This window comes from Leptosomus discolor, chromosome 2 (genome assembly GCF_034619465.1).
Source record: "Leptosomus discolor isolate bLepDis1 chromosome 2, bLepDis1.hap2, whole genome shotgun sequence".
NCBI lineage: Eukaryota > Metazoa > Chordata > Aves > Leptosomiformes > Leptosomidae > Leptosomus > Leptosomus discolor.
In genome coordinates, this window is record NC_141392.1 from 36,073,812 (window position 1) to 36,095,575 (window position 21,764).

The 21,764-nt window shown below is 38.2% G+C and overlaps 1 protein-coding gene across 1 annotated transcript in view; it reads right to left on the reverse strand.

Annotated features, from left to right (window-relative positions):
• The window catches only part of MRPS5 (mitochondrial ribosomal protein S5), a 57,296-nt gene that overhangs the window by 34,938 nt on the left and 594 nt on the right, over positions 1-21,764 (reverse strand). Inside the window, exon 2 of the mRNA XM_086460892.1 lies at positions 13,480-13,617. Coding sequence (XP_086317018.1) covers positions 13,480-13,617 — 138 coding nt within the window. The remainder of the gene's footprint in view (positions 1-13,479; positions 13,618-21,764) is intronic.

Sequence of the window (21,764 nt, forward strand, 5' to 3'; positions counted from 1 at the left end):
AGCAAAAGCCAAACTGTAATAGATACCAGACTGGCTAAAATCAGTCAAAATTACCCTAAGATAACACTGCATTAAAGTTCAGTATAGAAAAAGACTAGTGGTAAGTAAGAAACGCACGATGCAGCTTTTCATGTTCTGAAGTGGACTACAAAACTGTTGCATGAGTTGGAAGGTTGATGAGCAATCATGATAAGCTGCTTAGCTTCTTCAGAAAACACTGTCTCACTAGCAATTTTTTTTTTTTTTTATGATAATCCTTCTAGCCTGGAAACATGGAATTACAATAAAGGTAGATAAATTTTTCTTTGCAAGGTCATTTTTAAGGTGGAACAGTTTCCCAGTCATTCTGCAGTTGGTGTGGCCTCACAAAGGGTCATACAGCAACAAAGGAGGCTGCAAAGAGGCAGTAACAAGCAGCTGAGACAAGAACAGGGAGCTCTTGAGCTGGCAATACACACCAAAAAACCCCCAGCACTTCGAGCTGTATTCTAATCTGTACAGTAAAATCACTTAATCCCAACAGAAGAAAGTAGCAAAAGTTACAGATAAGGAGATTGTTTCGTACCAAAGGAGACCAGTCAATGACAACAGATTTAGTGGGATGAGGTCATATTGCCAAGTTTTGGCCTCAAGCACCGCACAAATTCTGACAAAATTAGAAGCAGATGAAAACATCACATTTGGTACCAAAGTGCGGTTCATCTAATCAGTCTACAATCATCATGTGTTTGGAAAGCAGCTGAATTTAATAAAACACATCAGAAGCCTGCACACTACAGAGCTCAGAGTTCTTTATAAGACGGCAGATATCACACTGATTTTAAGACAAAGTGACAAGAATGGAATATGGAAGGGATAGGCTGTAGTCAAGAAGATTACAACAGTGAGGACATTGCTTACAACAGACAGACAACACAGCAACAAAGAAAAATCAAAATCTGACCATAAGAAAGGTCAATGTGACTCGGCAGCAAAGCACTAAGATGACTGGAGAGCACATACACAGGCAGGAGAAGTGTCTTGTACGGGAGAAAATAATCCGAAACGGAAACGAAGATTGCTGACTGCTTTTCACATTTGCAGAAATGCTCCGAAATGAAGACAGTACAGTAGGTATGCAGTCTCTTAGTGTATTGTGGCCTTACCTTTGTTTTGTCTTGGAATGCTGCATGTATGCCTCCAGAACTAAAAGAGACTCAGTCATAAAAGCCACCACACAGTTCTAGTCAGTACCCAAAAAGCACATGGCTACTAACTGAAAAAAATGAAAGAAAACATGTCATGTATAAAATTTTATTTTATGGCCTAGAAAATGGTCCACTACTGAATTTTGCTGAAAGTATGCTTTATGCAAGCTGACTGTTAACAACCATTAATAGTAAGTTTGTATGACACCACTCCATTTTGCTTAATCTACATTAGAGGTGTCTGTAATCATCATAGAATGGTTTGAGTTGGAAGGCACCTTAGAAACCATCTAGTCCAACCCCCTGCCAAGGGCAGGGACACCTTCCACTAGACCAGGTCACTCAAAGCCCCATCCACCCTGGCCTTGAACACTGCCAGGAAGGGGGCAGCCACAGCTTCTCTGGGCAACCTGTGCCAGTGCCTCACCACCCTCACAGCAAAGAATTTATTCCTAATTTAGTCCTAAATCTACTCTCTTTTAGTTTGAAACCATTACCCCTTGTCCTATCATTACACTCCCTGATAAAGGATTTGGTTTTGTGTCTTTATATTAACCCTGAACTTCAAGAACCAGACAGCCCTAGTATATCAGAGAAAGATGAATATTAGATCACACCTCAGCAACTCACAAGTAGTACCAAAAAGACTTGCCATAAACCCTACCAGAAAACAGTATCCTAGATCCTGATAAACTGAGATTAAAAGCAGATTCCTTTGCCTCCTAGAAGATGAGTTCCCAGCTTGCTTAGAATGTAAACTACAAAGAAAGACAAAGAGCAGTAAGGTGGAAAACTGATGGGAGTAAAAGAAGAATCAGCTTTGTAAAACAGCTAAGCAGGCTCATTTCTTCCACTTAAAAGCAATTTTTCCTTAAGTTTTTTGATGGCAAATAGCCTTGTGGCAGCACAGCAGCAGAGATCTAAAGACATCAATATTAACGACAAAATAAAAAGACATATGAACATGCTTCTTTCAGTGTACTGCTGCCCACTAATGCTGTTACATCTATGCATCTGTATTATCTTAAGGAATTTATCAATATCTTTTCAAATCTCTAACATTCTCTTCCAGGTTTCAGCTTGGAATACTTACTTTTATTAGCAGATTAATTCTAAAAAGGTACGTATTTCAACCCCTTTCCTTCTCCAGACACCAACGGTTTTGCCACCATCTCCAAACAAAAACAAAATACTTCACACACACGAAACATGAAAGAGCATGTACAAAGGGAATGTGCTTCTCACATATTCTATTACAAATTGCATGACAAATTACATTCTAGACTCAGCTGCTTAATGACCACAATGAGACACATTTTCTCGGAGGCAGGTCAAAGGCATAACAATAAACTCCTCTAGGAACCAAGCCTCACAAACCTCATTATACTCAAGTGCAGAGGGCATTTCCTTGACCTTGTCTACTCTGATCCCATCTACCCATCTCTACAAGAGAATGCACTCTTGTCAGATCATTTATATGGGTTCATGAGCAGCCAAACAAAGTCACAGAAGAAAAAGCCACCAGAATAAAAAAAATTCCATGTCACAAATCACTGAACATTGTGAAGTTCTTCTAAGGAAGCATCCCTGCATGCTCATCCAATTCTCACTTTCTTCCAATAGCTGCTGTTGGAAGACAGAACGCTCAGCTAGATGGACATTGGTCTGATAAGGCAAGGCTTTTCTCCTGTTCTAGAAGTTCATTGTTAATTTACTCCTCTAAGATACTACTGTAAGATATAGTTTTCATATTCAGTCTCTGTCGGTTTCAAAAGAATTTCTGAAAAAACACTATGGACTCCGTAAGTTCTTAGAAAACACACATGTTTCTATCACCTCACCACAACTGGAAGCACTGAGGACTGATTAAGAACAGGCCAAGCATTAAACAGGTATGAAAAGCAAACGACAGGCCTGCCCTCAGAGCTGGTCTCTAGGTATAGCTGAGAAAGGATGAGAATAGGGAAAACAATATGTTACTTAACTGTACAACTTCACCTCTTAGAGGTTCCAGTTGCAGAACAAGATCTTGTCTAAGATGTTAAAAAAACCCCACATACCCACTCTTTGTTCTCTGACATGGTTGTACTTTCAAAAGCCTACTGTTACGGCTAATGTTTTAAGGATGTGCATCTCTGATAAGAACTACGCAACTGTGTATCAAGCAGTGAAAAGTCTGTTCATGTCCCAGACAGCTTATAAACAAATTCTTCACTACTGAGAACTGTATTTCAGTTATTTGTTCTGAACAGGCAAAGCCTCGAGAGAGAGGTCATTCTGTCAGTGTTCATGAACAATTAATATTAAGTCATCCTTCTAAAGCAGGATGTGCTGGGAGTCCAGAAATATAACGAAGCTCATCTTTATAACACTGATTATATAGCTAGTAGCTAATACTGGTATTAAGGTGAACACAGTAATCTACTCACTTTTAAATGACACGAGTTCTCATCGACAACCCCTCTGCCAACAAATTGATAATCCGTCATGTAAGAATTTTTAACACGGCACTGACATGATGAAATTAAATTATTAAGCAGTCTCATCACTGAGGTACAGGCAGAGCTGGATTATTCCAATTAAACTGGGGTTCACGATCTGTCCAAAAAAGACGACCGCAACCCTGTCTCATCAGAGCTAACTAAAATAGTCTACAGGAGTTCTAAATGTTAGGCTTTCCTTGTAAAGTGACACCTTTCTTCAGAAGCCTGGAAAGCCCAATAGCAGTTAAGTCCTTTTAAAAACCCCTGATGGGTTTTAAAAGGCATTGGCTTTTAACCTATACTTCTGTTATTTTTGATAACAGATCACAACAACATTTTGGCATTCTTTCACCAATATAAACAAAACCAATTATCAAGGTTCCAAAGCCAGAGAGAACTGTGATCAGATGCTTCCTCCATTTATAAAATGGATAACAGAAATTACTAAAATGCTATTCAGAAATCTTATCAAAACTCTCAAAATTTTGATAAAGCTACATATCTAGTAACAATCACCTTTTGGTAGAGCTGATTGTTGCATAAACCCACTGGTTCTGGTGAAGTACACCCTTAAATGGACCTGCAGTCACACGCCAGGGTGCTGTATCACCGTAAAACTGAAAGTGCTATACTTCAAGCTGCATGTTGCTGATGATCTCAGAAAATTAATCACTCTAATACTGTCCTTGTCCTTATGTACATTTCCATTATGGGAAATAATCAAAATTTACAATTAAAAATTTTTTAGGAACCAGTGTTTAAATCACAACAATCTACAAAATGCCCCAATAAGATGCCTCTATGTATTGTTCGGTACTTTGGATTCCATCCACAATTTCCATGCTAAACAAGTGGGGTTTTTTATAATTTCATGGCTACTACACAATCACCAGATGACCAGAATCAATTACTGAAGAGCAAGACAAATATGCCAACTCAGGAAAAAAGTTATTTAGAGAAATTAGAGAACACAGATGAACACTCTGCATGTTGAGCTTTTTTCCAAGTGGCCACCAAAACTCTTCACCCTGAAAGAAATGCTTCTTTTCTTTTGACAGGCTATGGGTAGCATTTCAGCTGTGCATCTCTTGTAAAAATTCTGCAACAGCACATTCAACATGTAGTTGTTCACAATATTTCACCACTTAAATTGCACTGGACATTAACCTGGTTCCATAAGTGCACCACTCAAGATATTTAAGGATCACTCACCACAGGCCCCAATGCTGCAGCATCTAAACAAGAACAATGTTCTCTACCTGTGCACAAGACATCGTCATAGTGGGAAGTTTCCAATCTGGACTTCTGAAGCACTTTTTCTCCTGCTAGGCACAGTAATCTGACAAGAGTAGGTATCTCTCTTAATTTCTGAGACTCTGATCTTCAGCTTTAACTAGATACAAAGACAGCCTGAAAAATTCACAATGATTTACAGTCTTAAGCATGCACACGGTTTATCTTCCACTAGTTTGCCACTCTTCTTTTATAACTATAGCTTCCTGAAGCTTCCATTTTGACTAGATAATTAGCCAGAACACTCAGACTATTTCTGATTACATACACTTTTATTAGGAAACAAAGCAGCACATGGGCAGCACAAAACATAAAGAACAAGCTAAGACAAAGGCACTGAAACGGCGTTCAAAATTATTCAAAGAATCACCTGAGAACAAAAGAAAAAATTAAACCATGACTCCCAAAACACCCAATCCACCCTCCTCGCTGGAGCTAAGTTAAGTCACTAAATTTGAAGTTATGAAAATAAATTGTTGCTTCTACTCTTCTGTCACTTTATACATTTTAGTGAAATTCAACTCTCCATCTTCAATACTGTACTAGAATCACAGATTCACAGAAAAATTTACATTACAAGGCACTTCAGGAGGTCCTTGATCTAATCCCACACTCAAAATGGAGCCAACCTCAAAGCTAAATCCAACTTCAAGATTATGTGAGGACAGCCAGAGATTTGCTCAGACATTTTTTGATTATCTCTAGTAATACAAATTTCACAGGCTCTCAGGATGTCCACCCTGGTCCAGTGTTAGACTACCCTCATGATGAAAACCTTTTTCCTACTGTGTAAGCAGAATTTTCCTGCATCTAACTTGCATTCACTGCCCTTTGCTGTTTGCCTATACACATCAGAGAAGTGTGTCTCTATCATCTTTAGAAACATAAAATAATTTAGGTTTGAAGGGACCACAGGATTTCAGAGACTCTAACCTCTAGCTCAAGCAGGGCTACCTCGAACTTGCTCAGAAGCACCTCATGATAGAAAAAACAACATATCAATTAGCTAAATAAATCTTACTTACACACCTGAAAGAGCAAATCGATTTATATCTACAACCAGCTTGTCAAGAGATCGCTTGCACAAAAAACCCTAGCCTGTAACAGAACTGAGAAGAGAAAAAGACTTTCTGAGCTGCCCCATGCAAGTAGGAAAAATTCCTTCCTTTCCATGTTAGGGAAGTGAAGAATAAAACCCAGTGCTTTCACTCTCAAAAGTTCAAAGGCAAATTGAGAACACTTGCCTAAACTTGGGTCTATAAAAACTTCAATACTCAAGCAACCACTGGTATGACCGCCACAGCAAGATTTCCAGTGGCAACTTATGCTAGAATAGCCATTTCAGTCTCAAATTCCAAGTTCCCTACAAAGGCATCTATTCCCTAATAAGGCATATAAGCTGCATATACAAGTTATATGAGAACAAAAGCTTACAGAACAAAACTCATCTATGCTGAAAACTGATAGTAATACATAAAAAGGCTATTTTTCATGTAAATTAGGTCTACAAAGGCGAAAAATCACAATGAAGAAACAAAAAAACAAGAACCAGTATAAGTTAAAGAGACATCAGATTTTTAATGAACTCGCATTCATCAATGAGACTGGAAGAACAAGAGCAACAAAATCAGCTTTCTTTTTTTTACTCCTTTGCAAGCACATTATGAATTGAAGTGTATTTCAAATAACTGAGCATAAAGCTTTTTTTCTCTATCAGTCAGCAACAAATGACTACATCATTAAGTGACCCAAAGTTAGAAACAGATTAAAAGAAACCTTTGTTTTTGATATAAACTAACACTTAGAATTCTTAATTCATATTAGTGCTAAATCTATTTTGATTTAAAAGAAACTTGCTTGAAGGAGTCTGGGCCACGAGCTAATATGAATTTGCCAGCTGTTTTAAAAATAGACACAAAATAATGAGTGTAGAATGATTTGTAAATAGCTATCCACAGCCAGCATGGCCAGATAAATGTGTAATATCTTACATTACCTGATGAGACTATTTTCACATTTTGAAGTCTATATAAGAGAAATTTGAACTTCAGATTAATTATATCCTACCTCAAGTGACTGCTCAAGCATGGCACGGAAAGAAAAAACTGGCAATACTGATAGTTGCCAGCATAATGGGCACTTGACCTAGCAGCTGCCTGAAGCAAGCCCAGGAAGAGTTTGCGAAGGGAGTGGGGTAGATGCAGCTCAGGACAGGAGAGAGAAGGCAAAGGAAGTGATGGTGAACCTTAACTACTGAATTAAATTGTATGTAAGACACTTATCTGGAATTTGGAGACCCAAATGCTACTTGAAGGACTTCAACCCTGGTCTCCCATTTTCTGCAAGAATATATTTCTCTGTTTTTTCACAAATGCCATTCTAAAAAACATCTTTCTGGTTCCAGTCCCCTCCCCATCAATACACAAAAGATTTCTAGGACAGAGGATGGCACAGAGCAAGCTACATGAACTACTATAACAGGACAGGACAAGGGATAATGGGCACAAACTGGAGCACAGGAAGTTTCTCCTCAAGAAAAGGAAAAAATTCTTTACATTAAGGATGACAGAGCACTGGAACAGGCTGCCCAGGGAGGTTGTGGAGTTTCCTTCTCTGGCGACATTCAAAACCCACCTGGATGCAGTCCTGTGCGACCTGCTGTGGGTGAACCTGCTTTGGGAGAGGTTGGACTAGATGATCTCCAGAGGTCCCTTCCAACCCCTGCCATGCTGTGATTCTGTGATAACCTTCTAGGATATGGCAATGAACTGCAATTTAAATCACTTAGGTCAGGAAAAAAAAAAAAGAGTGCTCAACTGTATTTTTAAATCTCAGCCTTACATAGTCTTCCCTTCTCTCTCCACCATCTTCTAAAATGTGCCAAATAACCATATCCTTAACTACAAAGTGTTGAAGATAAAGGCGCTAAGCAAAAATGTACACAGAGCAAAACCTACAACTTACTTCAGTGGCTGAACATGAATCAAACGTGAAGCAAATGATTTAGATGTCACTTTCAATTGCACATATTAACATTTAATTTCAAGCACAATACTTACTAGTGGCTGGAGGCATTCTCACAATTACATGAAATACCTAATCCTAGAACAACAGAAGTGAACCATCCAAAACAAAGATGGAATCTGACTTCACAGTCCTTCACGATCTTTAACTGAACTCATATACCACTCAGAAACTTTCAACTCAGTCCATACCATCCATCAGTTATTCCTGACAAGCTATGTTTCTAATATAGTATTTTCCTGTTAGTTTAAAAAGCAGAAGTCTTTAACTCTAAGACTTACTCGGCCTGTTTAAAGATACTTACAGAAACTATTTAACTCCAACAGGTTGAATCCTCTCCTCCACAATTCAAAAGGGAATATCGTGCAAATGATGATACAAATAGATTTATTTACGCGAGAAAAATGGGACAATGGCATCCTAATACTGGATGGATTCCTTACAACATGCAAGATTCTAAAGCAGTTTCATCAAAATCAGTGTGTTCATCCCAAATGAGAACTGCCCTTGCTGCTTTCTTTATCTCTGAACTGCAACTGTCTGCCATCGTGTGACATCATAGTTTCTTGACTCCCTGTTTAATCCCAGTCTGCAAGCAGAAAAGCACGGATCCATAAGAAATAAGATATACTGCTGGATTACTCTCAATTCCTACGTAATCATGCTCAAAACATTTGTTTTCTTCAACTGCAAAAGAGACACCTTACATTCTAAATGGAAGGGTACAACGCATATCTGATACTGAGTTCTGCTGAAAGACAATGAGAAGAGAAAAACTTCCCACCCCTGCCAAGTGATGCCGTAAAAAAATGGGCTGCTTTAGCAAAATACATGTTCCTCTTAGCAACTCTGCCTCAACCCTCTTAAGATGTCATCTTCTGAGGATATTATCTGTTAGCTCTATTGGGCCTTTATACAAACCTAGAAGTAGTGAAGAATATAAAGCATTCAGTCTAGACAGCCTGCTATTGAGTCACTCAAAATTAATTTGAATAGCAGGTGGTATTTAAATGAGGAACTGCAAGAATCTGGACATTGAAAACGTCTTGAGAAAGACAAAGACTACTGCAAGACCATAAAGAGGAACGTGAAGCCATGTAAGAGATTAGTACCATGGGGACAGATATAAAATGGTTTTAGATAAACTTCACAGACTAAAATTTAGAACTGCACATCTCTGAAATGTTTCCACTGAAAACTTAAGCTCATTTCTACTTCTCACTGCTAACTGGATTTCCACAACAGTGAAACAGGAAAAAACTTCATCTACTAACAAACTTTCTGGCTTCTATTCAGTTTTGCTGAAACAAAGCTGAAGCTTTTAGGAGCTACCTGCTTACTCACAGAAGTTCAATAACATCATCTAAAAATGCAAGAGTTCTCACTACGTGGACTGCAGAAAAAAATTAGTTTAGGTTTGTCTGCAAATCTGTTGGCAGCAAAAGATGTCTACAATGTAACTATTATTCCCATAGGATGGAAATAGTTTGGGCAACTTCCCCCAAACCAGAAACAAATCTGTTGCACTATGATAGTACAACAAAACCTCTGGAGCTGGAAAACATTATTCTGAAAGTTGCATTCACACTGCTACACAGACACAGTGAATAACTCCACTTCACTACAAACCTAGAGCAGACTTCCACAGCACACTTGGCACTAGAATTTCCCATTTTTTAAAAATGGCAATTTATCACAATGTCAGCAGGAAATTGTAGACATGGGATTTTCAAGTTAGTGACAATTAAAATCCCGAATAAATCCAACTACAAACCCAGTCATTAACAGATGAAAAACTTGTTAGCTTAAAGAACCAAAACTGCTGTAAATTATCCTGATAAACACCTGAGAAATTGTTTTTGTTTTTTTTTTCCTTCATAACATCTCATTAAAAACCCAGGACCTTAACTTAGCTAATAGATGCTGTTATACATGCTACCATCTTTTGAAGGTTGCTTTGATTATTAAAGCTTTTGTTTGCAGCTTTTTAACAAAACAATAAAAAAGTATTACGAAGCTGGCCTCAGTGTCACCAGATGACTATAGAGAACAGATATTTCAGTGAGGTCGGCAAACTAAACATCATTGACCCGGTTCATCTCCTCAAAACAAATGAAAAACAGAGGCCAAGTGCCTTCACAAAAGTTACACTGCATAAGAACAAATCAAAACCCATTAAAACAACACCCCCCCCCCCCCATTAAGTACAATTAACTGTAAGGCATTTAATATTCTCTCCCCTTTTTCTGACTAAAAACAATTAACCAACTATTCTTCAACACACAGACACCCTTCTTGTAAAAGGGTGGGGGGAAGCAGTCATTTATTGGAACTCTTTACATCCTTAATACTGAAACATCAAAACTCTTCATATGATGCTACTGGCAACGACAAGTGGTAACTCTAATTATTTATCTGGAGTGTTCATATTTAAAAGAAAAATTATTTAAAAACTGAAAAAGAAATATTTTTTTTCCCACTCTGATCCTTGAATTAAGCACAGCATAAAAAAATTAACAACTTAATCCAAAGAAAACTTGCATAGGACTAAAAAAATTTAATATAAAATGTAATTAAGGAGCAGGCTTTCAGGAACTGATGTTGCCAAGAAAGAAAACACACACAGAGATTTATATTGAGTACAATTGCTTCCAGTATGCAAAGCCTCTAGAGACAAAATGTGTTACTCTTGAGTACGATTTTGTAACTGTTGGTCTAAATGTTTCTCCCTTGATCTTTACAATCTCTGAAAAATCATCTATTCTTTATTCTGTATTCTAACATAAGAGGAAACATCACCTAGCAACAGAGGAATTCAGTTCTTCTTTTCATTTGTTCCCAAGAGTAGTTAACAGAATTAATACTGTGAGTAGGAAAGCATAATTTTCATATAGTCCCAGTATGAAATACAAGTTCTTTATTCTCACAACAAATATTGAGAAAATTATGCTAGCTGGTTTGGACGATCGGGGACAAAGACAACTCCTATGGCTGGGAGACAGACAACCCATTTCAGTATTCATGACACATCTATGTGTGTCTGCTGCCTTCAGGAATGACAGCCCATGTATTTCAACCCAACTCTGAGGCTATCAAATTTAAATGGTCTGTATCGCACATCTTCCTCATCTACAGGTCAGACAGATACATACTTCTTCCATTAAACATACAGCACTTGCTATCAATGTTCCTCAACAACTGAAGCTTAAACATCTATTCAGAAAGTCTGGACTGGTGGGATTTCCCAGTCCATGTGCCTGCACAAAAGAGCATGTAAATGTACCAAGAGGTAGGGAAAACAGACCTGCCCTATCCTCTCAGACAAAAGTTGGACTGAAACAGGTACGTGAAAGACACTACCTGCAAATACCAGGTCTATTGAGACACACTGAAAAAGGAGGCAAGACTTTTCAGAGGAAGTTACGTGTTTTTTTAAACATGACCTGAAAAACCTCAGGCCCCTCCACATCCCTAAATAAGCATGTGAATTTGTTAAGGAAATGGAAACTGAACTGCTTCCCATAGCAGGGAGCGGGGAAAGGAGAAAGGAGGGAGGGACAGAAGCTAAGCCTGGAATAACAAGTTCATTTTAAGTTGTTTCATTACAAACTCACTGAAATATGTCATAAAACCCTGCTTATGTTTTTAGGTCAGAGTTGCAGGAGACAGCTATTTGGATAAGGATCACAGACTGTAATTAGGACCTCTGCAATTCCTCCCATTTAAATGAATTCCTTCTATTTAAATGAGTTAAATTGTTTTTAACAGTTAAGTTGAAGGCACAGATGACCCTACTAACAAAAGCATGTTAATATTTTAAAAGTATGATAGAAGAGAAGTAAACCTTCACCAATGAGAAAAGTGACTGTGACTTTCTCAGTTACAGAGGACTGTCATTTGGTTGACATTTCACTTGAGATTTGTTTCACACAAAATGGTCAATCTGCATTTTTAATGTTACCATTTCGGAAGAAACTGCACTGCTAAAGGATATGAGTGATTTATACTCTTAACTACTTTGTTTGAATTTTGAGATTTTATTTTTGACTTCTGTAAGAGAAACTGTTCTTAGAATAACTGTATTTTGAAATATGAAACCATCAGTCTTCCAAATCTGATGGCTACTGTCTCCGCTGAATACATAAAGGAGATACACTCAAATCCTTCCAAACACCTTACTAAGTGAGCCAACAGTTTTAGGTAGTTTGCCTAAATATAACTTGTTTAAAATTTTATTAAGTCAAACAATGCTGATGCCATCACAAAAACATTTTTAATTAAGTCATTTAACAAGACAGCTGGCAAAATTCCTGGTAAAACAGAGCTCATGTAGACTTTGTGAATATGAACACAAGCATAATTAAGGAAACAATCTAACCTACAAATTGTAATCACATTGCAATTACTTGCAGTGCTGTATTTTAAATTTAAGATAAACAAAATAACAACAGCACTTAGCTTCTTACATATTCTTATCATGTGACTGCTTGGGTGCCTAAAAGCAAAGATCGAAATTACTTTTTCCTGCAGTTGGCATCCTCAGAAAACCTTTAGCATATAGAGCCTCTAGTTCACACTGCAGCCTTTTCGAGGCCTTTCGAAACCTCATTACCCTCAGTTGTTTGAAATCAGTCAAGGGTCAAAATTTACTGGGTAAGATGAACCACCAGACAGCATGACTGTTTACACCTCATTTCTTTAACAAATGTAAAGAAAACAAATACAGTGTTCTGCTACTCAGACATTGAGAAGAATAGGAAAAGACCATCAGTTCCGAGAGCCTGATTTCAGGGCTCTTTTATTCTATGGATTATAAACCGTCAAAGCACTTTGACTCTCAAACTGCTGCAGTTATCTCCTCCAGAGATTAAGTTCTTAGTACTCCTTCTCTCCCTCGATGCGATAGGATAAGGAACCACAAAACAGGTGGAATGGCCCCTCAGCTATCTCAGTTCACAGTCCCAAGTGTGAATTTAAACAGCCATCATTTCTCAACTATACTAAGCAAGTGTCTTCAGGACTGGAGGAAAATACTGCAGCTGGCCAGACAATTAGCAGGACACTATCAACAGGGGTTTTTTAACACATTGTTGCATTTTAGTTATTTTGGTTTTGAGACAGCACAGCTTGAATAGTATGTCTTGCCTGTGGCTCAAAAATCATTTAGAAAATAAATACACAATTTATATTCTCAATAAAGGGCCAGAAAACAGAGGGGAAGGTGTTTCCCCCATTCCATCCAATGACATATATTAGATTGATTCACTGTGACATAAAGCAAATCCTTGTTTGCTATTAAAAGATAATAAACTGACCTGCTGCATGGATTTATGTCAATAGCTGTACTTGCAACTATAATCTTAAGCACTGTGTCACTAGAGTAGATAAAAAAATTCCTACACATAGATTTTCATGACTGTTCTCTCTCCAAAGCAAAATTTTCTTTTCTTCTTCTATTACAGATAATAATTTTATTCCAACTTGAGACTTACACATATTGAAGAAACTGCTTTGTCTGCGTTGCTCAACTGTCACAGGCCAGGGGGAAGAGATGGAACACCGTAACTGGAAAGCCCACGCCAGACTAGAATACGAACAGCAACTCCCTTTCACTGGCACAGAGGTAAATCCTGAGAATGAAGACAAAAAGGTGTTTATATACAGTAGGACACATTTTTCTTTAAAACTGTATTTCCTGCAAATATACACACCAGAAAAAAATCCCGTAATATTTACTAGTACAGCTTAGTTTCCAAAGGGAATCAGACTTGAATCTTTTGTCTTGAAGTGCAAAACAAGTTGCAGAAGAGGAAGAAATAGTCCAACGAAAATTTCACAAAGAAGGCTAGAAGTCTTCAAGCATATTGCTGATAAGAGTGAGAAAGCATCCTCAAAAATGGAGAAATATTGTCCTAGCAGCAAAACGTGCAATAATGTTCCTGGACATGATCAGAAGTGATAAATAACTACATTATAAAATAGTGAATGTGCTATGAAAACCAAATCTGAAACCAGACCAATAATCCTGTTCAATATCTGCATTAATGATCTGGATGGTGGGGCAGAGCGTACCCTCAGCAAGTTTGTCAATGATACAAAACTGGGAGGAGTGGCTGATACATCAGAGGGACCTTGAGAGGCTGGAAAAATGGGCTGACAGGAACCTCATGAAGTTCAACTAGGGCAAGCGCAAAGTCCTGCACCTGGGGAAGAACTGCAGGCACCAGTACATCCTGGGGGCTGAACAGCTGGAAAGTAGCTTGGCAGAAAAGGGCTCAGGGGATCCTGGTGGCCACCAAGTTGGCCATGAGATAGCAATGTGCCCTTGCAGCAAAAAAGGCCAACAGCATCCCGGGCTGTGTTAGGAGGACTGCTGCCAGTGGGTTGAGGAAGGTGATCCTTCCCCTCTACTCAGCACCGGTGAGAGACACCTGGAGCACTGTGTCCAGCTCTGGGCTCCCCAGTACAAGACAGACGTGGATGTACTGGAGAACTGGACATTAGAAAAAGGTTCTTCACTGAGAGGGTGGTCAGTCACTGCAACAGGCTTCCCACAGAAGCAGTCATGGCACCCAGCCATGTTCAAGGAGTGTGCACAATGCTCTTAGTCATATGGTTTAGTTTTAGGTAGTCCTGCGAGGAGCAGGGAGTTGGACTGGATGATCCTTATGGGTCCCTTCCAACTTCAGATATTCCATGAGAAAGTCCAGTGAAGTGTCACAAAGAACGGAGCATTTCTTGTAAGAGAAGAGTCTGAGAGAGCTGGGACCAATTACCCTGGAGAACAGCAGGCTCAGGAGGGATCTTACCTATGCATATAAATATCTGAAAGGAGGGTATAAAGAAGACTGAGCTGGGCTTTTCTTATCGGTGCCCAGTGACAGGACAAGAGGCAATGGGTGTAAACTTAAAAACACAAAATTCCAGCTGAACATAAGAAAACATTTATTTATTTACTCTCAACTGAACATGGTCTTATCTACTCTATTTGACCCTGCTCTGAGCAGGGAAGATAATCTCCAGAGGCTTCCAACCTCAACTATTCTGTGAATTCATGAACCTGACTTACTCTGACATCCTGAAAGGAGAAAGTACATCCAAGTGCCTTCCCCATGGCCCTCTGGATTTGATTATTACAAAGCTAGACGATTACACGTGCTTTTATCATCTCCAGAACAGATTACTTCAATATAGCATGGTGGTGCATGTTCTGACAGCTGGCTCAGCTAATGCAGAAAGGTTGCTGTTCTATTAGCCAAAGAGAACACGTTATAACTGCTAGGGCTCAGAGGCTTACCTACAACAATGAAAGCAAGATATACTTTCATTTATTGACCAGCACAGAGAGGTGGTTCTTCAGAAGTAAGGAATCTGTATTTTTTCCTACTTACATAATCAATCAATCCAAACAGTGTGCAGATTCAACAAAATACAAAAGGGCTTGAAATCAATTATTCAACATGTTATTCAGAAAATGATAATAAAATTTTTAAAAAATTCAAAAATCTACTTCTTCCTAAACTACACTTAAATTCAATCTTTTCAGCTAGATTTTAAAAGCAGAAAATAAGCATGACTCTTTCTGTGTTCTGTTACCACCCAGCATCAATAAAACAACAATCCATTTTTTGAAGTCAGGCCAGTAACTGTTTCTAGGCAAATAACAATCAGTTCAGTTAACTGGGGTAATGTAGCAGGAAGTTCTAAAAAATTCCTCTCAAAGTAGTCTTAAAATGTAAAGTTATTGTCATTTATTCCTATGAAGAAGTTGACAATAAAACTCCATTATGAAAATTTTGTGAAAAACTACTAGTTTTCACAAAATAACAAGCAGCCTAGAAACAAAAGAGCAAAAAATGGGAATAGAAGTTTCTTATATACCTAGTTAAAGTCACAGAGAATGCAGAACATATCACTGAGTCATAGCATGAGACACATACAAACAACATGCTAGTCACTACTCAAACACTTCCTTTCACTTCAAACTGCTACTGAACTAGCAGTCACTCCTAATTTGAACTACATGGACAATGTTAATGATAACTCTATCACAATTTTGGAGCTGTTCTGTGTTTTTAATATGTATTTAATGACAAATTGTTATCTACAAGATTCTGTGATTAAATTAACAGTTCACCGCAGAATAATTTTCACAAAAATTATGTGAAGTATTAATCTATTTTCTGGAATGGCATGAAATTACAGAAGTTATTTTAAAAAAAATAATATCATATATCTCCAACAAATTTAAAAATTGCACTGTGTGGCAGTATTTATAATTTCCCTTGTTGAACCCTTTAATTGCTTACAGCTGGAAATTGCTTTAAAATAACTTGAAAGATCTAATCCTGTCTTCTTTGTGCACTTGCAAATTTTGTCATACCTCAAACACGACTTAAAGTAGCACACTTTTCCCTACTTCACATACCTCCTGTTTGCCTATAAACGATTTTTTCACATACATAATCACATAAAGACTTCCACACATCTACTACTCACCACATAATGAACACGATAATCATCACCATCAACCTGTCTTTTATTAGCTCCATGGCCTAGTTGTCAGATTGAAAGAGAAAGTCAATTCCTGTCCACTCCACACGTGATCTAGCAGACTTTCTCTCATACTCCCCCAGGAAGCCTTTTCCTGGGTTGAGAACTCCTAGCCTACTCAGCTGTTGCTATGGTATTTCTGGTGACCCTTCTCCCCTTTCTACCAGCCTTCTCCAGTTATGGTTTAGTCTTTTGGATATGAAGGGATTCAGAACTTCATCACTTTATAGACATCTATGCTGTAATTCACTTACCATTTTACCACCCATTCACTTAATCTTTAGTAATCCTCCAGTCAGTCTTGCTTTTCTAATTTAAATAACTTGGTACCACCACTACCAAAACTAATTACCTTGCTGCTCACCCCTTTTCCAGTGAGTTAATGAACATGTTATCCAGTACAGATACTTATGGAACCTTATGGTGATCTCCCTCTAACAAAAGACTTCCAACACTCTATCCTACCTTTCAGCAAATTATTTAAACACACCACAACCTCCTCTCATATCCCACATCTGCTGAACTACTTAAAATCTGTGGTGAGGGACCCTGCTAAAAGCTATTTGGAAATCATGCATGCAGTTAGCTGGATCACCATTATCCTACTGAGTCTCTCAGAAAAGCCAACAAACACGCCCAGGCTCTAAGAGATTTGTAAGGTTGAATTTTCCATTTTTAAATGCATACATAATCTTTTTACTGACACTTATTCTGCAAGCTTTTTTTAAAAGATCAGTCCCACATTTACCACCTTCCACTCTTCAGGTATCAAAGCAATTTCAAAGGGGAGGTTACACACTCTCACTAGTAACATCTTTTTCATCCTGGAGTTCTCTTAGAATTCTTTTGTGAATAGTTTCTGGTCCTGCTAATGATCATCCTGTAGATTTGTCCCATAACCCCTTTCACAGTTATTTCAATTTCAGAAATATCCTCTAACTCTCACTGCCATCACCACCAAGGGGCACCATATGGAAATCACGTTTCTTTTTCCAGTGAATAACGATGCAAAGAATTAATTTTAATTTAGATTCCGTGCCTTGCTACCCCTGAGTGCTCCTCTTATATCCTGTTCATTAAACAAGCTCTGCAGACATTCACTTTGAGTTATCTGTTGGAGCCACACTGTACTAGCAAAACTGAGATAAACAACTGGTCAACATTCAGAAAATCAGGAACACCACTAATTGGCTAGGCCAGGATCAAACATACTTTAAAACATTACAGTGAGAAAGTCATTGCTTTGTTTGAATCGGTCATCTGCACTTCCAGCAGCAGCGGTGATGGTTTCTTTCACAGTTCCGTAACACAAAAGCATATTCTAAATTATCTGCTTAAGAAACAACACATTAATTTGGAAAATGAAACATAAGAGTATTAGACAGTTTACTTCGTGACCAAAAATATTTGCCATGCAATTTGCTTTTGGTTGTTTGTTTACTCCTACTTTCCTTAGCAAAAAAAGTTCCACATTCTAAACACCTTCTCCTTCTGAAATTATGATGGAAATCTGAAAAAAGCCTATAAAGACACAATAAAGTCAGGACAAAATGACAACAGTAAAAAGAATCAAGAGACAGTGGAATCAGATTAATAACTGCTGCAGAAATAAAATTCTGACAGAATGGTTGGGGCACATAAGAGGAGAAAGTCAAATGTCAGAAAAAGAGGCAGACAGTTAAACACTAGTGTGATAGAAAAAGGTCAGAAGACCTTCAACTGATTTCAAGAAGCCTGGTGATCCAAAGTTATGTTTAAAAACATCCGACTATTACAATTCATAACAGAAGTTTTAAAGCCCAGGTTGAGATCCTGGCTTCACTGAAACCAGTGATAAATCTCCTATTTTCTTTAAGAATTCAATCGTTTTTAAAGTGAGAGCAATTTATACTTTTGAGACTGGTAGAAAGAGAATACTAGTTCTGAGCTGGCAATCAAAATTATATCTCTAGGGAAGTCCAGGGGCTGTGTTGACCCTATTCGGGACACTGGGAGATAAGACTGTTTTGGTCTCTGAATTGCAGCAGGACATAAGGAGGAGGACGGCAAAAAAAAACCCAAACCCATGTGATTCCCAAAGTCTGAAACACTGAATGCTGTTATTTAACAAAGTATACTCACATACTTCTGTACACATACTGCTACCAAAAGAACAGACACTTTGAAAGGAGAGCAAAGAATAAAAATATTTATGGAATGTAAACAGTTTGAAATACCACATCTCAATAAAACTGCATTTTGACATGTAAGTATGTACAGTTAATGCATCATATCCTCCATTTCCTATACCTCCTCCAACCATCCGTGATGGTTTTTTTTAATTTAAAATCTAAAATGTTTCTTACAATAAGCTATTCCAAACTGAATCATTTGTAAAAGCAAGACAGGTCATGAATGGCTGATGTCTTGCCACCAGCAAAAGACACGTCAACAAAGCAGAAAAAAAAAATATTCATGCTTACTACATTTGTGCTCTGAACTAACATAAAAATAACTCCTCAGTGATACTTGCTTCCCTGCTATAAACATTACAATTAAAATCCAGAACTGACTTTTAAATGACTTTTAATTTAGGCATTGACTGGCTAAATACAAAAATTTATACAAGTATAAATATACATATATTCAGCACTAAAAATTCACTTAAAACCACTATAAAACCGTTTCGCTCTTCTCTGCTTTTAATTAAAATTAAACTGTTATACACAGAAATAACACATTCATACATGCAATTGTAACACAGAAGAAACTTCAGAATCATTACTATTTTTTTCAAATAATCTCACAAAGAGCTCAAGAAATGCTCATGTAGCAATGAAACCTTTGGACCGATACAAACTGCTTTTCAAAAAACCCTCCAGCTACCTTGGAAAACACCTGGATATTAAGAACTTAATTTCTCAAACTAAAACCCATGCATTTAAAATCACAGCACATGGAAACAGTCACTATCTACCCAGGCTAAGCATGAAACACAAAGGTAATCAAATCAGAAAGTTAGACGGTCATACCTGAAAAGCCACAGATTACTGTAATAAATTATTTAGGAGCAGCTGTAGCCTTTTACTTTTCCTGTCTACAAGAAATATTTATAATTTTTTTACGATATACTCTGTGACTAGACAGCGAAAATGTTTCCCTCCACCAAGGAAACACCATTGGCCTGCTTTCAAACCTCCCTGAATGCTCAGGCTTTAATTGCAGTTTGGCTACAGAACGGGCAGCACACTTCATTATAGATTGCCCCGAGGAAGAAGAGACCAGAAATTCATTAACTGCTTAGATTTTTTTTTTTTTTTTTTTTTTTTTTTAGGATTGGAGGCAAGGAAGTTTTTAGAGGACTGCAGAAGCTAAAAAAATGTTAGGGAACTTTATTCTGCCTTTGAAGGTGGGAAAGAAGGGACATCCTCTGCTGAAAGCAAAAAACAGGCCCAGCTCCCAGGTATTGTAATACCAAGCTCGAATATACTTTTACCAATGTAATGTGGCATTTCTTCCCACCTCAGTCACCAGCTTTCCCTGGAGAACACACAGGCATTAATGGAGTTAATTATTACTTCTGCCTAGAACTCACGTGCATACAAGCTACCTAGGCTGTATAAAGGATTCGGAGACAGGTTCACCAAGATATATTATCAGGGCGCACACCTGACGGCATACAGTGACTCTAACGATGGAAGTCACTTTGGGGGGAAAAGTGAAAACAAAAGGAGACAGAAAGACATAACATGCGTCCCAAGGCAGTCTCCAGCACTGCAGATGATTTCCCCCCATAAGAGTTTCCCATGGTACGTATATACTTTCCATCAGAACCCTTGTAGACTCCTCGCTGGATACATGCAGGCAGGTTGGATGTTAAGCACTTCAAAGGCATATCATGGCATCCCCTAACAAATCTAAAACGTGCAACCCAGAGGAAAGCAAAGGGAAGAAGAGAACTGGCTCCTGCCAGTTGCTACCCAGGAGAACCACCCAAACACTTACTAGGATTCACAGCTGCAAGGTCATAAGGACAACAGCATGAGAACAAGGGGAAAATACTGCCCCAAAGGCTCTGCAACAGCGCCAGGGCAGCTTGGGTGAAAGGGGACAGAGCTGCTGAAAGGCAGGTAGCAGAGTTGCAAATGGAGGGCACTTAGCAACACAAAAGGGTAAGGTATCCATGGCACACCTATACCACCTTAAGTTTGTGTCAAAACCTAAGTAGCGTTCACTGCTTAAAAACACCGTATAATGAAAAGACTTTAATCTTCTCTTATGAGAAGCGTGCAGGTAAAAAAAAAAAAAAATTACAGCAAAATTAATTACATAATTCAGAAAATGCCACCCAGCAGAAGTTTTTAGTTATACAGTATTATTTCTCATATACCAAAAGACATTTTTCCCAATTTTCTAACCACAGTTTTTGAAGGACAGATCCAAAGTCAACTCTGATCCTTAGTGGAAAAAATATCCATGTTCTCCCTTCCTCCTAAGTATACTTTCGCCTCTACTGGGAAAAAGAATACATTTGAGTTTTGAAAAGTGACTGCAGATGATTAAAAACCAGAAAGAAAAGGCTATTGAAGAATTACAGAAGTCTAGAAAATCAATTAAAAATGTCGAGGAAGATGTAAGAGACGAAAGGCAGAAAGAATAGAAAGAAAACAATGTTTGAATTAAAAAGCGAACCACCTCAGTCCACTGTCTTAAGGCACATATTACTGCCCAAGTTACTCTGTGGGATAACAGGTTTCCAAAAGCACAGCTGGCCTGCCCCAATCCCTGTAAGGGGTGACTGGGATCTGCATGCCTAAAGCCCGTTTATGACTTGAAGTACACGTTTACTGCATGTGAAGAAAGAAATATGGAAAATGCTAAGTAATGACAACAGCAACCTTGTCCACTGCCGACAATCTAAGTGTAAAGATAGTTATTTTACAAGGTATTTATTACCCTTCTTGTCCTGGAGAAGAATAGCACACGCAACGGCACTAGGTTCAGAACACCTAGCAAAATACAGGCTTTAAAAAAATAACATTCGTTTAGAAAGTCTCATTAGCATTGTTTAGATACAAACCAGAATTTGTATCTAGGAATGTATGTCCTACCTATGTAGGACCCGGAGGCAACAGACAATGGAAGGGATGCAGCTGTGGTGCGTTCTGATCCATGCACATACAGTGCAGCTCCCGCTTCTCTCTCATCTTGTTTCCGAGTTAATCACTAGCCACCTAATATTGTG